The sequence below is a fragment of the Erinaceus europaeus genome, chromosome 11, assembly GCF_950295315.1.
Source record: "Erinaceus europaeus chromosome 11, mEriEur2.1, whole genome shotgun sequence".
Classification (NCBI taxonomy): domain Eukaryota; kingdom Metazoa; phylum Chordata; class Mammalia; order Eulipotyphla; family Erinaceidae; genus Erinaceus; species Erinaceus europaeus.
Genome location: NC_080172.1, coordinates 57,300,044 through 57,314,428, shown reverse-complemented (window position 1 = coordinate 57,314,428; position 14,385 = coordinate 57,300,044). Strand labels below are relative to the sequence as shown.

The 14,385-nt window shown below is 38.1% G+C and overlaps 1 protein-coding gene across 2 annotated transcripts in view; it reads right to left on the bottom strand.

Annotated features, from left to right (window-relative positions):
• SPAG17 (sperm associated antigen 17) overlaps positions 1-5,377 on the bottom strand; it is a 287,832-nt gene extending 282,455 nt beyond the window's left edge. The window contains exon 1 of one of the 2 annotated variants that reach the window (XM_060201805.1): positions 5,252-5,377. In XM_060201805.1, the coding sequence (XP_060057788.1) occupies positions 5,252-5,338 (87 nt within the window). In that variant the 5' untranslated portion in view covers positions 5,339-5,377. The remainder of the gene's footprint in view (positions 1-5,251) is intronic. The other variant, XM_060201806.1, reaches the window with a different exon arrangement.
• Between the last annotated feature and the right edge of the window lie 9,008 nt (positions 5,378-14,385).

Genomic DNA, 14,385 nt, shown 5'->3' with positions numbered 1-14,385 from the left:
GAAAACACAACCCTTGGCTGGAATGGAAATATGGGGGGCAATGAAGAGAAGGAAGGGTGAAATTAAAAGGATTTAGAGGCAATACGGAATAACACTTTTATTTTCAGACTACAGGCTCTGAAAATAAAAGTGCCATCAGTAGGAACTAGAATGTTGAAAGACAGAATGAGCTTTTGGCAGGTGCAACCAAGGCATATGGCATACTTCCAAGTAGAAGGAATCTGGTTTGTGATTTTCCCCCCTTCATTGGTAAATACTCCCCTCCCCCCTGAAGTAAGACACTTCATTTCTTCTTTTTTTTTTCTTTCTTAATGATTTACAAAATCACAGGAGTACAATTCCACACCATTCCCAACACCAGAGTTCTGTGTTTTCATTCCCTCTAATGGAAACTACAGAAGTCCTTTGATTTTCATTTATATCACTTGAGTGATTTCAGGAAGAAGCCAAAGAACTGAATACAAACAAACAAAATAAAACAAACAAACAAACCCAGAAAGAAAAGTACTATGGCTTTCTCTCTTCTAAATGTTATTTATGAAGGGCTAGGGAGTCAGCATAGTGGTTGTGCAAAGAGACATTTGTGAGGCTCTAAAATCCCATGTTCACTTATCTACACCACCATAAACCAGAGTTAAGCAGTGCTTCAGTAAAAAAAAAAAGTTATTTATGAGTCAGAAGATGAGTAATAAAAGAATAAAATCTAGTTTCAGATAAATATACTCATTTCATATTTATTTGTTGCTTTTATAGAACACTCTGACTTCATATTTAAGTACCTGTTGAATAACATACCAGTATTTCTTAAATTACCTATCCTAGTCTAGGAATACTTATCTGCAAATATATTGAAATATGTAGATATTTGTACTAAAGATAAATATGTGTTAATCAAGAAGTAAAAACTATAGTATTCTGCTACCAGGGTTATTGCTGGGGCTTTGGAGCCTGCACAGCAACTCCACTGCTTTGAATGTCTTCCTTCCTTCTTTCCTTCCTTCCTCCCTCCCTCCCTCCCTTCCTTCCTTCCTTCTTTTTCTTCTTTCCATCCTTTCTTCTTTCTAGTAGAGACATAAAGAGGTGAAGAGGGAATGCGAAGGAGGGAGAAAAAGAAACATCTCTAGTAATACTCCACTACTTGTGAAACTACTTGTCCACCCCCCCACAGCCCCACCCCCCTGCAAGTGGGGACTGGGGATTTGAACCTGGTTCACTGTGCATGGTAATGTTTGTGCTCTCCTGAGTATGCCATTGCCTATTCCCAAGAATTAAATTCTTGATGGCTGGAAAAATAGCTCTGTTATTTAGAGTACAGAACTTGCATTCCTGAAGCTCCTAGATCCATCTCTGGTGTTGCATGTACCAGAATGGTGCTTTGACTTCTTTCTTCTCTCTTTCTATCTCTTTAACTTCTCCTCCCCTCTCTCCCCTCCCCCTCACTCTCCTTCTTCCCTTTCCTATATAAAATCAATATTTAAAAAAAAATTTACTTTTAAATATACTTGACTTCATGCAGAAGAAAAACCTTAGTGATGAATAAGGCAAACAACAATCAGAACACTAAATCCTTAAGTTGAGTATTAGAGATCTGAAAATATTACAAAATGAAAATAGCAGTACTGTAGTAATAAGGCTTGGTTGAAAGGTAGGCGATTTAACATAAACTTTTCTCTGTGTTTTTAATTTTGTCTGCAGTTGGTCACAGAAAGCAAATGAAACAATGGCTATGCCAATAATTAGTCTCACAAATTATGCTTTCACACTATACAAAAAAACAAGAACATATCCTAGGGACAAGTAAAAAGAAATGGCCACCCTCACATAATCTGAGAATACAAAAGTATTTGAAATAAATAAATAAATAAATAAATAAATAAATAAATAAATAAATAAACTCAAAGTCATACTTTATCTGGGAGATAGCTAAAGCAATTCAAACTTTTTGGAAACTATGGAATTCTGAAGAATATTATTTTCGTCTCTCTCTCCTGCGAAGCTAGCCCAGCGAAGCTGTGTTTTTAAAACTGTTGTACACTTGAAGGTCCAAAGCTTTATTTGTCCACTGCATTACCTCTACTGAAACCGTACTTTCTCCCCTCTATTTTTCCTATTTTTAATTTAATGACTTAATAATGGTTTTCAATATTATAAGATTATAGGAGTGTAGTTGCACATAATAGCCATCACGAAAACCCTTAAGCTATTTATTTTATTTTTAATTTTGTTACTTTTATTTAAAGAAAGGCAGACTGCCACATGCAGCACCTCATTTGGATGTGTCTGGAGTCTTGGAAGCTTGACTACCTTAAGTTTTCCTACAAATGGACCTTGAGAGCTTGTTTGGAGGTTCTAGTAGGAGAGCACCACTACTTTTAATACCCTGATGTGCCCTCAACCAAAGACCGGTCCATCTCTATTCTGGGAAGGTCTTCCTTTTCCACCGAGTGCCCAGCTTTGGGAGGGACTACCTCTATCCATTGAGTCATCTGTACACTACACAGTCTATTTTTATTATCTTATTTGCAATGTACTTAAAAAATCTTATCTATTTTGAGGTGTGATATCTCACATATATTAAAAATATACTAGTGTGGTAAATGTTTATAAGTTAGTAAATGAGAGCATTTTATTGACAGATCAAGGAGCAATGTACAGTCAGAAGTGATCTAACAATTTAATTGTTCCACATTTATTAAAGGCACACACTGGTCTCCATGCCTAAAGTAACTTCTCCTTTACTTCTTCAAATTACATCTATTCTTTTGGGCCTAAACGAAAGTATTTCTGTACTCTTCAATCCCACAATTACTTTCCTAATCTCTAGTCTGTAGCTAGTCATTTAATGCTTAGCAATAGAATTCCTTGCATTAATAACTTACTAAAAATTTTACCTAAAAGGATAGACCAAAAAGACAAGGCAAATTTTCTAAAACCAGATTTTGATCATATTTATTCCCTTTAAAGTCTACTGCAGCCCAAAAATGAAGATGAGTTCAAACCCATTATTGATTTGATGATTAACTAGGTTAATGCAAGAGTGGTTTTTGTAAGATTCCTAAGAGGAAATTCTCCCCTTTATTCAGCCCTCAAAACACATACACACACACACACACACACACACACACACACACACACACACACAAACATATCACTGTATCACATATACTAGAGTGCAATTGTAGGGAAAAGAACCTCTCTAGGAATTAAAGCAGTGACCTTTTTTGAGCACTGACTATGTACAAAGAATTTTGCTAGACCTGTAAGTAAGGAATTCACACATCTACAGTCCTCTTTAAAACAAGTTTAAAATGTATTCTATTCATAGTTCAGTCATGCCTCTGGGATTTGACCTGCTGGGTAAACCTGGGAATTGTCTGTCCTCTTACATTAAACATGAAATCAACCACAGGAGGGAAAAAAGAGAGGAAGAAGAAGACAATTGTCTTCCTTGCAATAAAACAAACAAACAAACAAACAAACATGTATTCCAGCAAACTGAAGGAGTTCCCTTTTTGTCATTAAAACTCCATATTACTTTATATCCAAATTCTTTATATTAAAATTAAAATTTATTGACATTATATTGTCTGATCAGACCAAGAAAGCTGAATATTATTTCAGGTTTCAAGACATAAGGAAAAATAGTTGCATTAGGCTTTTCATTTAACTAACAAAATTACAGCTTCATATGTGCAACACTGAAGCTCACACAGTGTCAGTACCTCCATCAAACTTCGTTGAGCAGTTTATAACTCAAACAGAAATGTTCACTTCAGGTCCAGACTTGGTCTATACAATCTCAAAAGAAATGGAGAAAAAAAATTTTTTTTTGCCTGGTACTGACTTATAAAAGCAAAAGAAGTGGTGCTTTTCCAGTGTATTTCGAAAACATCTTTGGGCATTTGAAAACCTAACTGGGAATTCCCGAGTTGGGTCCATTAGTTACTAAAGCTAGAAAAGTAACCAAGTATTCCTAGATATTACATCAACAATAGCAATATCTTATTTTCAATAACAACTTCCATTAAAATTTTCATTAGGTGTAATTTTTCTATCAGACAGAATATTCACAGAGAAAAAGACACAATTATAATGTAAAATGGGGCAAATGGAACTTATGAACATAAGATTTTATACACATATAAATATTTTATTTATTTATTTTTGCCTCCTGGGTTATCAGTGGGGCTCAGTGCTGGCACTATGAATCCACTACTCCTGGCAGCCATTTTACCCCCATTTTATTGAATAGGATAGAGAGAAATTGAGAGGGCAGGGGAAATAGATAGGGAGAGAGACAGCTTGTGAAGCTTTCTCCCTGCAGGTGGAGGGTGGGGATTCGAACCCGGCTCTTGGGTCCTTGCACTGCATACGATGTGTGTTTAATTGGGCGTGCCACCACCTGGCCCTCTAGATATAGTTTTCTTTTAAGTGTTAAGTGTCCAGTGCACTGTGCACTATGTAAAATGAAAAAAGATGTATTTTTTCCCTTAGTATTTTGGAAATACCACACTGGAATTCCCATAACCAGCTTTTTTCCCTTCCAAATGTTTCTAAAACAACTGGATTGAAATGGGTTTCCAGTGGAAGATAACAAGTCCTATAGGACTCCTCTACTCCTTGGAGGCAGGTGGGAATGAGAGCAGTGGGGAGTTAGTCCTGGAATGCACAGCAACTCACCTGTGGCAGGTGATTTGGAGATTGGATAAAGCCTTGAGGGCATTCTCTGCTACTCATTGCCTGATAACCCTGGTCATACTGCACCTTCAAAATATACAATTATAAGAAAACTACTCTTCCCTGTCTGCAGAAATCTCACTTGTGCTAAACAAATTATTATCTTGGGCACTCCAGAACTGTTTTCACTTCGTCAGTTAGGGAAATAATTACCATGGGCCAAACTACAAATAATTGGACAAGATTTCCATTGTTCAGAAGAGGCCAGAAGGACAGGAACAGCTAATAAAGACAACTCCAGTACAACTGTGCACTTCCATGCTGACAAACTCACTGACAAGGGCCTTGTGGTAGAGGAGGGTCAGCTCCCCACCCTGCACCTCTGCCCAGCCTTCCAAACCACAGGGACTGAGTCACTGGTCAGCCAGCCCCTTCCTTCCTTCTCTGAAAATAAGCCCTTATTGAGCAGTAACAAGTAGTTTTGGCTGGAGGGCAGAGGGGCCTCTACAGCCTGGTCTGGAGAGGCTTTGGCTTTGCAGGAGGCAGGCGGGGGCTTACAAAGCTCTGGGCTGACCTGGTTGAAGTGTGTGGCGATAAGCGCGGGCTCCCATAGCTTAGAGTTGGTGTTGGTAGTCCCGCCTTTCTCTTTCTTGGGTGCCATGCAGAGGACAAATTCTCAAACCCAGCGCAGCAGGCCGGGCCCAGCGTCCCTGCTGCCATAGAAACCGAAGCCACGCCCAGTTCCTGCTTCGCTCCCACTCCCCTCCCCCAAACCTGTACTGAGTCTTTGGGTCAACAGCTTTTGTTGCTCTAGCAACGGAGTTTCTCTGCTGGCAGCAGCTCCCAGGATGGGGGGGGGGGGTCCAGACTCTGTCTCTCTCTCTGTCTCTCTCTCTGTCTCTCTCTCTGTCTCTCTCTCTCTCTCTCACAAACACACACACATACACACAGTGTGTGGGAGAGGGAGGGTGAAGAGAGAGGGGAGAGGGGGAGGGAAAGGAAGAGGGAGAGGGAGAGGAAAAGGGAGGGAAAAGGGAGGGAGGGAGAGAGAGAGAGAGAGAAGAGAAGAGAAGAGAAGACAAGAGAAGACAAGAGAAGACAAGAGAAGACAAGAGAAGACAAGAGAAGAGAAGAGAAGAGAGATCTGCCAGACAGCTGTGCAATTAGTGGAGGACTGTTACAGGCTATCCCCAGCTAGTTTATCTACTTCAATTCAATATTCACTTCCATCCTCTGCTTTCTCTTTAATCTCCTCTGGTCCATATTACTATCCAGAGTCTCAAAAGCCAGGAGACCCTGTCTATAACCTCTCCACCAGGATCTCCTCCAAGGAGACTGGCCTAGAATGGAGAGCTTATCCCCACTGACACATAGCAGATATAGTACATGCCTTCTACCCCCCCCCCCCCAAATTGCCCCACTTCCTCATGTGAAGACAATTTTATCTCTCTGACCTCCATGCTCAGCTTTGCCTCCAGGTTCTTTTTAAACAAGAAGGGTCATTCCTCCAGGAGGTCCTTTAATGACTTGTATGTGGGATTAGTGTCTTTCTAAATTGTTTTCCCTGTTTAATCAGGTTCAATCCTTTCAAACTCTCACTGGTAATAAAAGCCCTCTTTTCTCCACCACCATTTGATAGTTATCAACATATCATTTCATCTTGTTCAGAGAGTGTTGGATAGTATGCCAGCTCCCCCTGGCTTCTGCTTAACCATATGCCTATATAGGGATAGATTTAATCCCATTCAAAGCTTTGGTCTATTTACATAAATCACTTTTACATTTACATAAAGCACTCCCTCCAGGGCATTGGTGGTTCAGTGATAGGATTCTTACCTGCTCCACCCCCTCCTTGTCACACTCTGATTTTCACCAGTCACTTTTCTCTCCACCCTCTCTATGTCACATCCTGTTTCCACCCTACTTGGCAAGTATATATAAAGACAGCATTGTGAGTTTTACAGTACCTTTAGTTTAGCTTAGCTTGGTATAGATTGTGCTGCGTCCTGCATGAATAAAGAGATACTGCGTACAACCCAGCCATGAGTCCCTGATCGTCTGTTACCCACCCGTAAAGCCAGCCCGGTGAAAACAACATAGCCCGTGCAAAACAACAAGAGAGAGAGTCCCCCTTAAGAAAGATAGTAATAATAGTGGCAATAGCAACTCTTGTTTCTTGAGAACTGGTTACATAAATGGTGAAAGATTTATGTGATCTGAAGAGAAAGTAGAGTATGAGCTCCGGTTATGTACTATATATAGTTATATCATTTTGTAATTCTTTTTAAGAATTTTTATTTATTTACAGAGAAAGAGGGAGAATCAGAGCATCATTCTGGCACATGGAATGCCAGGAATTGAAATCAGAATGTATGAATTTAATGCTTTCTCCACTGCACCACCTTTCAAGCTGAATCATTTAATTTTTGGGGGTGGGTGGGACAGGAGGCTAGGGGTTTATTTTGACCCTCTTTTTTTTTTTATTGCCCAGGTTAGTAGTTTACAGGGCATTCATTAACATATGAGTGTACTTTCATGATACACCAAATTCTCTCCCACTCCTCCCTTCCATTCCTTCCCCAGAGTCTTTTGCTTTGATGCAATACACCATGTTCAGTCCGTTTCACTTTGTGTGCTCCCTCCTTGTTCTTATATATTAGATCCCACTTATAAGTGAGATTATTCGGTATTCATCCTTCTTCTTTTGATTTATCTTGCTTTACATGATATCTTCAAGTTCCATCGAAGATGATGCAAAGGAGATGACTTAATCATAGTTTAGTAGCTGAGTAGTATTCCACCATGCTGCAGGTGTATGTGTCTGTTTGTTTTTGTTTTTAGCCACTCTTCTGATGTTGCACATCTGGGTTGCTTCCAGGTTATGGAATGAATCACATAATTTTTAGAGCAACCATATTTCAAATTCCACAGAATTAGAGCCCAAGTCTACCTGAGTTCCAAATCCATTGTATTTATAATGCAGACTAAGATCTATCATGCTTTGCCAGGCCAATGTGAAAGATACTCTCCTTTGGGGACTAGTACTTTTTTTTTTCCAATGAGACACATTTGAAGATGCTATTTTATGTGACAGAATTCAACCTATAAACAGAATTTTGTTCTTTAGTGCCTATAAAATACAGAGCAAACTAGAATTCAGCTACTTGGCTACTTGTAGCATGTCTAGAGGTGAGATTGCTCCGTTTTCCTCTGACTAAGGTGATGACTATAAATTGAAAATTTCATTCAGCACTACTTGGAAGCTTCTCATCCTTTCTATTGCTTTCTTTGGGGTAAAAAAAATGTGTGTGTGTGAGGGGGATAGTGCTATCTTGTCACTACTATCTTTGCTGGGGATGTAGATTTAAAAATGATGCTTCTTAATTTCCTGAGGCTGTTGCTGATGGGGCTTTAGTGCTCTGGATCAGCTTTTTCAGAGAGACAGAAATAGAGAGGCAGTGAAAGACAACACAGTGCTGAAATATCCCCCTGTGTGGTGGGGCCAGGCTACAATGTGGGTCAGGAGCATGGTGAAGTAAGCACCCTCCCAGAGGAGCTATCTCTCCAGCCCTTCCTTTCAACATTCATAATTTAGACCAATGAAAGCAATGACTGTCCACTGCAGATCTTTAATGCAGACATTAAAGAGAACAAATTATATCTAGAAAGAATCTTCTTTTTAAATGAATAAGTAAAAAAAAATAACATTTATTTATTTTTTTACCACTCCTATCACCAAAGGTCTGTATCCCCATCCCCACCCCCATTGATAACCACTGTAGTTCTCCCACAGTTTTGGAAATAGGTTGATTTTTTTTCACATTAGTATACTCAATTTTCTATATTCTGCATATGAATGAAACCATTCTGTAGTTGTCCTTCAACTCTTTACTTGCTTCACTAAGCATAATTTTCTCCAATTTTATACTTTAACCAAAAGGGCACAATATTATTTTTTTTAATGCTGAAGAATATTCTGTTGAGTATATGAGTCCCATAACTTTTTTATCCCGTCATTTGTTGAAGGGCATTTTGGTTGTTTCTAGATTTTTGCTATTGTGAATAAAGCTGCTATAAACATGGTATGCATATTCTCCCTAAAATCAGTGGTTATTATATCTTTTGGATATATGTCTAGTAGTGGAATTGATGAATAATATGGCATTTCCATTTGTATTTAAGGATGCTCTACACTGTTCTCCATAGTGCTTGCACCAGTTTACATTCCCACTAGCAATGGAGTTCCTCTTTCTCCACATCATCTCTATCACTTCTCTTGTTTCATTGATGGAGCCCATTCTCACAGATGTGAGGTGGAATCTAAATATGGTTTTAATTTGCAATTTTCTAATGATGCCTAGAGTATTTCTGCATATATATGTCTGTGGGCCATGTGTACCTCTTCTTTAGAGAACTGTGTATTCTATCTTCTGCCCACTTTTTATTGGATTGTTCTCTTTCTTTTTAATGAGCTGTATTAGTTATTTATAGATGTTTTATAACAACCATTTGTCCTGAAACATAGTGTGCAAACATTTTTTGTGTCCCCATTCCTTTCACTGGAAACTGCAGTGGTTCTCCTAAAATCACAAATATGGTTTGGCTATTATTTCTATAAATACTTATCTATATAAGTTTTTGCCCATTTTTTCCATGTTCCTGCCTTATCTTTCTATTGACCACTTTATCATATATAATGTACCTATTATATACATGAGTGGATTCAGTTCTAGAACTGGTATGTTTATAGAGACCCATGACTTTAGTGCTTTTTGACTGAGTTTGATAGTTAACATCAAGGTGGTCTAAAAATTGTATGGGGAGATGTAGTTAGAGTTGAGAATAGAACTAGAAAGCTGGATCAGTACTGAGAGTAGCTCCCTAACTTGAAGAAAATATATAAATACAATTAATTGTTTAGCACATCAAACTGACTCAGGGTCCATGTATATTCATATTTAGCATAGGAACCTATATAATCTATGAGTCCCCGTCAGTCTGAGCTCATAGTCCGTAGTCACAGCTGGGAACATTCTAGGCTGCCTTCAGGATCAATGTAAATAAAAACATTTCTTACGTACACTTTATAAAATTTATAACTATATAAAGTTATTTTTAAAATTAATTCATTTATTATTGGATAGAGACAGAAATTGAGAGGAGAGAGAGATACCTGCAGCCCTCTTCCACCACTTGTGAAGCTTTTCCCCTACAGATGGTGATCAGGGGCTCAAACCCAGGTCGTTACACACTGTAGTGTGTGCGTGTAACCAGGTGTGCCACCACTTGGCTGCTACTATATAAAGATATTATAAACACAAAATATCTATGCTTCATAAAAATGTAGCTGGATATTTATGTATGTCATACTATACTATTAGCTTCTGAATATGAATGCATATTTCAAAAATGCAATCAGCATTAATAGCATATAATTAATAAGGACAGGCTGCAAATAAGACAGTAACAAAAAAGAAAAGTAGAATTGAAAGAAATAATAGAAAGCATTATTTAAGAATTGTAAAATAATGTCTTACAAGTAATAACTGTCCAACCCCAATTATGGCAACAATAAAACGTGGCATTTATTGTGGTAAAAACTGGCTCATTGTTCATCAAGCAATTCTCCTTCCTCCTCCTCTTGCTCCTCCTCCTCTTTCTTTTTTCTCCTCCTTCTCCTTTACTATCACCTCCTTATCCTTCAAATATAACACTTTTTAGCAACACTTTTCAGCATTCCTTGTGGTTAGCTGTGATTATGTATCTGAGTTCTAACCAATGGAACATGAGAAAAACGACTTACATTACAAGCAAGCCTGGGTTTTCAAATCATGCTCTTCCTTTATTTACCCCAGATATTCAGGTGACTGTGACAGCCTTAAATCTCTGAATGAGTCATACAGAGCTCTCCCTTCCCCTGAGGTGCTTCCTGTTTTCTCTACCCAAGACATTTTCTTGGAGATTAAGTGAATGACACATGGACTTTTATCTTTTAAATATTTATTTATTGGATGAAGACAAAGAGAAATTGAGAGGGGAGGGGGAAATAGAAAGGGAAATAGAAATAGAAACATCTACAACACAGCGCTGCTTCACTGCTTGGGAACCTTCCCCCCTGCAGGTGGGGAGTATGTATGAACCTGGGTTCTTGTGCAAGGTAATGTGTGTGCTTGACTGGGTGCACCACTACCCAACTCCAAACTTTTGCTTTCTTATGTTGCTGAACTATCAGGGTTTTCTCTAGTAGCCATAAATACTCCCACATCTTAAGTATTTTTCATGTAAGAATTAGATTTTAAAACATCTCACTGTAGGCAGGTTTCTGACAATGGGCTGAGAAAAAGACCTCACGACTTTCTAAGTGTGCAAGATGTAACTGACTATTATTATAAGAGGCACAAAAATCCCTACTCTGCAGGAGACTATGTCTGCTATTACCTATCAGATCACACTCTTTATCTTGCCTTGCACCTGCTGTCTCAGGACATAGTCCACTTCTTTATCAAGTAAAATACATTTCTTACTTCAAGGAAGTGGTTTGCATATTAAAATAAGTGAGCTAGAAAGCATATTACACACACTTGTGGAAAATTTTTAAATTTTTGCCCATTTCTCAAAACACAAATCTAGACACATGAATTGTAATCTAGCAAGTGATTTAAAGAAACTGATATTTTAAAAGTCAAAAATAAAGATTTCAAGATGGGAGAATGCACTGTAGTGTAGTCATTTGTAGTGTGTGTGTGTGTGTGTGTGTGTGTGTGTGTGTGTGTGTGTGAAATACTTTTAGAATATAGTATGTTTTTCTAATTGATTTTTGAGAATTGAAAGTAAAAGTTTTTTTATACAGACTGCCCCCTTTGCCTTTTATGTTATTTCAGGCAAAGTGGTTCCCTATATAATTTATAGTGCATAATGGAAAGGCATTATTCAGTTACCAAGTTTATACAGTTTCATCATAGATTGGTCTGTTTAACCTCAGAAAATAGGTGTGAATAACAATGTTCAAAATTTTTAGAAGAGAAAGCTATTCAGCTAAAAAAGGGACCTGTCCAAGAATGGGGCAGGGGGCATACCATCTGTCATACATTTATGCCTTTTTGTATAATAAATTGTTTCCCTCACTAAATATAAGTTGAAACTTTATAAGCATACACTTAACTACATAAATTTTCCCATATGTCAGTGGCTAAAACAAAACTACTATGTGGAGAATTTTCTTTGCATGGACAAGGCTGATTCTTATTTGTCTGATTTAGTCTTGCCAATAAGTTTTTACATTTGGGGCTGGGGAAACAGTTCACTTGGATAGTGCGCTGCTTTGCCATGTGCTTGACCAAAGTTCAAGCTGGGCCCCCGCCTCACTGAAGAAAGCATTGGTACTGTGGTCTCGTTAACTCTGTCTCTTTGGCTTCTCTGCCTCCATCTATTTAAAAAATAAAAAGATCTTAGCGGGGCCAGGTGGCTGCGCACTGGTTAAGTGCACATATTACCATGCGCAAGGACCTGGGCTGGAGGAGCCGTCGCTTTCCACCTGCAGGGGAATTTTTCATTAGTGGTAAAGCGGATCTGCAGGTGTCTACCTTTCTCCCTCTGTCTCCCCTCCCCTCTCAATTTCACTGTGTCCTGTCGAATAAAATAGAATAAATAAATGGCTACTGGGAGCAGTGGATTCCTAGCGTTGGCACTAAGCCCCAGCGATAATCCAAGTAGCAATAAAAAATTATATTTGATATTGTGTGCCTCATCAAGGATTATCTATTTTAAGAAATGCACCACTTCTTAAATAATTATAGAGTGCTATAATTATTGAATATTTTTTTAAAGTGTTATAGTTTAAGCCTTATGGTGACCATGACTTGCTATTTAGTTGTGAAGTCTGAGGCATTATATCTCACATCTGAAAAGGTCAAGTCTATTACTGATGCATGCAATATTTCTACTGTTTGTAGCTAAGACCACAAAATGTAGACCTAGTCACTGGTAGACTAAGATTTCGGGTTCCTGAAGTACACTGAGCTGCTTAGCTAAGTCCACTGTGTCATTGGCTAGCAAGGTTTCACAAATGTCCACTGATATCTCAGACTGGCATTTTCCTTCTAAGAAAACTTTTGCTAACTGAATGCTTGTGTGACTTACCACCACTGTCTTGTTCCTAAATTTCAAAGCAAAATGCTACAATGCATTGTCCTTGAGTTTTCATTGTGCGCAGAGGGCTTGATGTCTTTCAACAACAATATCCTGGGAAACATATGGAGAATATTACACCTGCAGCCTATGGTCAACATTAGTTTCCTATTTAGTTATGAGTGCAATTTAAAGTGTTGAGTTTAATCTTTAAAGCCCCTCATTGTTTAGGAGCCATTTATTCCAGATATCACATCTCTCCCTATGCATCATCGTAGCAATTAAAATCAGCTGCAGGACTCGCTGTTCACAATCCCAAGTGAATTGCGGGGAGTCTGAGAGGAGATCATTTTCTAAAGAAGAAATTTCCTAAGAACCTTCTATTTCTGTCACTGATAAAGCAATATTTGGAGTGTACAGTTTGACCTTAAATGTCTTGACATATATCTGTAGTTCTCTAGAAACAGAATTAAGTCCTGTTGATTTGATTTTTATGTTACCTCCTGTTGTTTGTGGCCAAGAGTTTAGAATACTAAATCTACTTTTTAACAAATCAGAAAAATATCATTTGTATATGTTAAAAATAGAAAAAACACGCATCTGTTTCATATTTGTTAGTGTGGGAGTTTTTCCCCTAGTAGTCTCTCACTTGAGTTTTTCTTTGAATCTAATTTTAAATGTCTTCAGTGAAGGGATTTGCTGAAAATCCTTTGGGGACTATTTCAAAATCCTTCACTCATGCTAAGTCACTTCTTTAAATGCTTAGCTAAATGTTTGATTTCTTAATGTTTTATCCGATGCCTGTAACTTATAAATTTGCATGATGTTAAAATATAATTTTCTTTTTCCTGTGTATGAACTCAAAAAGCTGCAGTTGAGGTGAACCTATACCAAGTTACACTGTGCAAACCATGGAATTATGTTTTCGGGGAGAAAAGATGATTGGAGGTGGGGCTTTAAAGGACTGGGAGAATTGCATATGGTAGTTCAGGCAAAGAATGATAGCTATAACTTTTCCTTCAAACTTTTCTTTCTTTGCATCTTGGTCCTCTGTGATCCTCAACTTGCCTTGAAAAAAGCAGGGAGCCACTAGAAATGGGTCTAAATGCCTTCTAGGCAAGTTTGTCTCTGACTGTGAGTTCATAAGTATTAAACATAAGTCTAGTTCCTTTATAGTGTCTGAAATCATAATTCTTTTTTCTCTATCTACTATGTGTTCTGATCCATATATTCATAAGTTGATTCTCCTTTTGCAGAATCCCAATTTCTGTCTAACATTTTTGGTGTTGAATAAGCCTAAATCAGGACTGTCTGAACTCATGCTGCCTTGCTGCCCTGCTTACCAAGGAGTGGCATCATTTAGTAGGACTAAATTATGATTCTTTTCCTCTTGTGTTTTCAAATTTATACATTATTTATTTATCCATTAATTATTGTTGTGGTGGTGGCACTGGAGCATTGCACATTTACAATTCCACCACTCTGGATAGGATTTTTTTTTATGTCTTTTCATTGCAGAGAGGAGGGGAGGGAGATGAAGAAAGAGGGAGAGACACCACTTGACACTCCATTCTCTAGAGC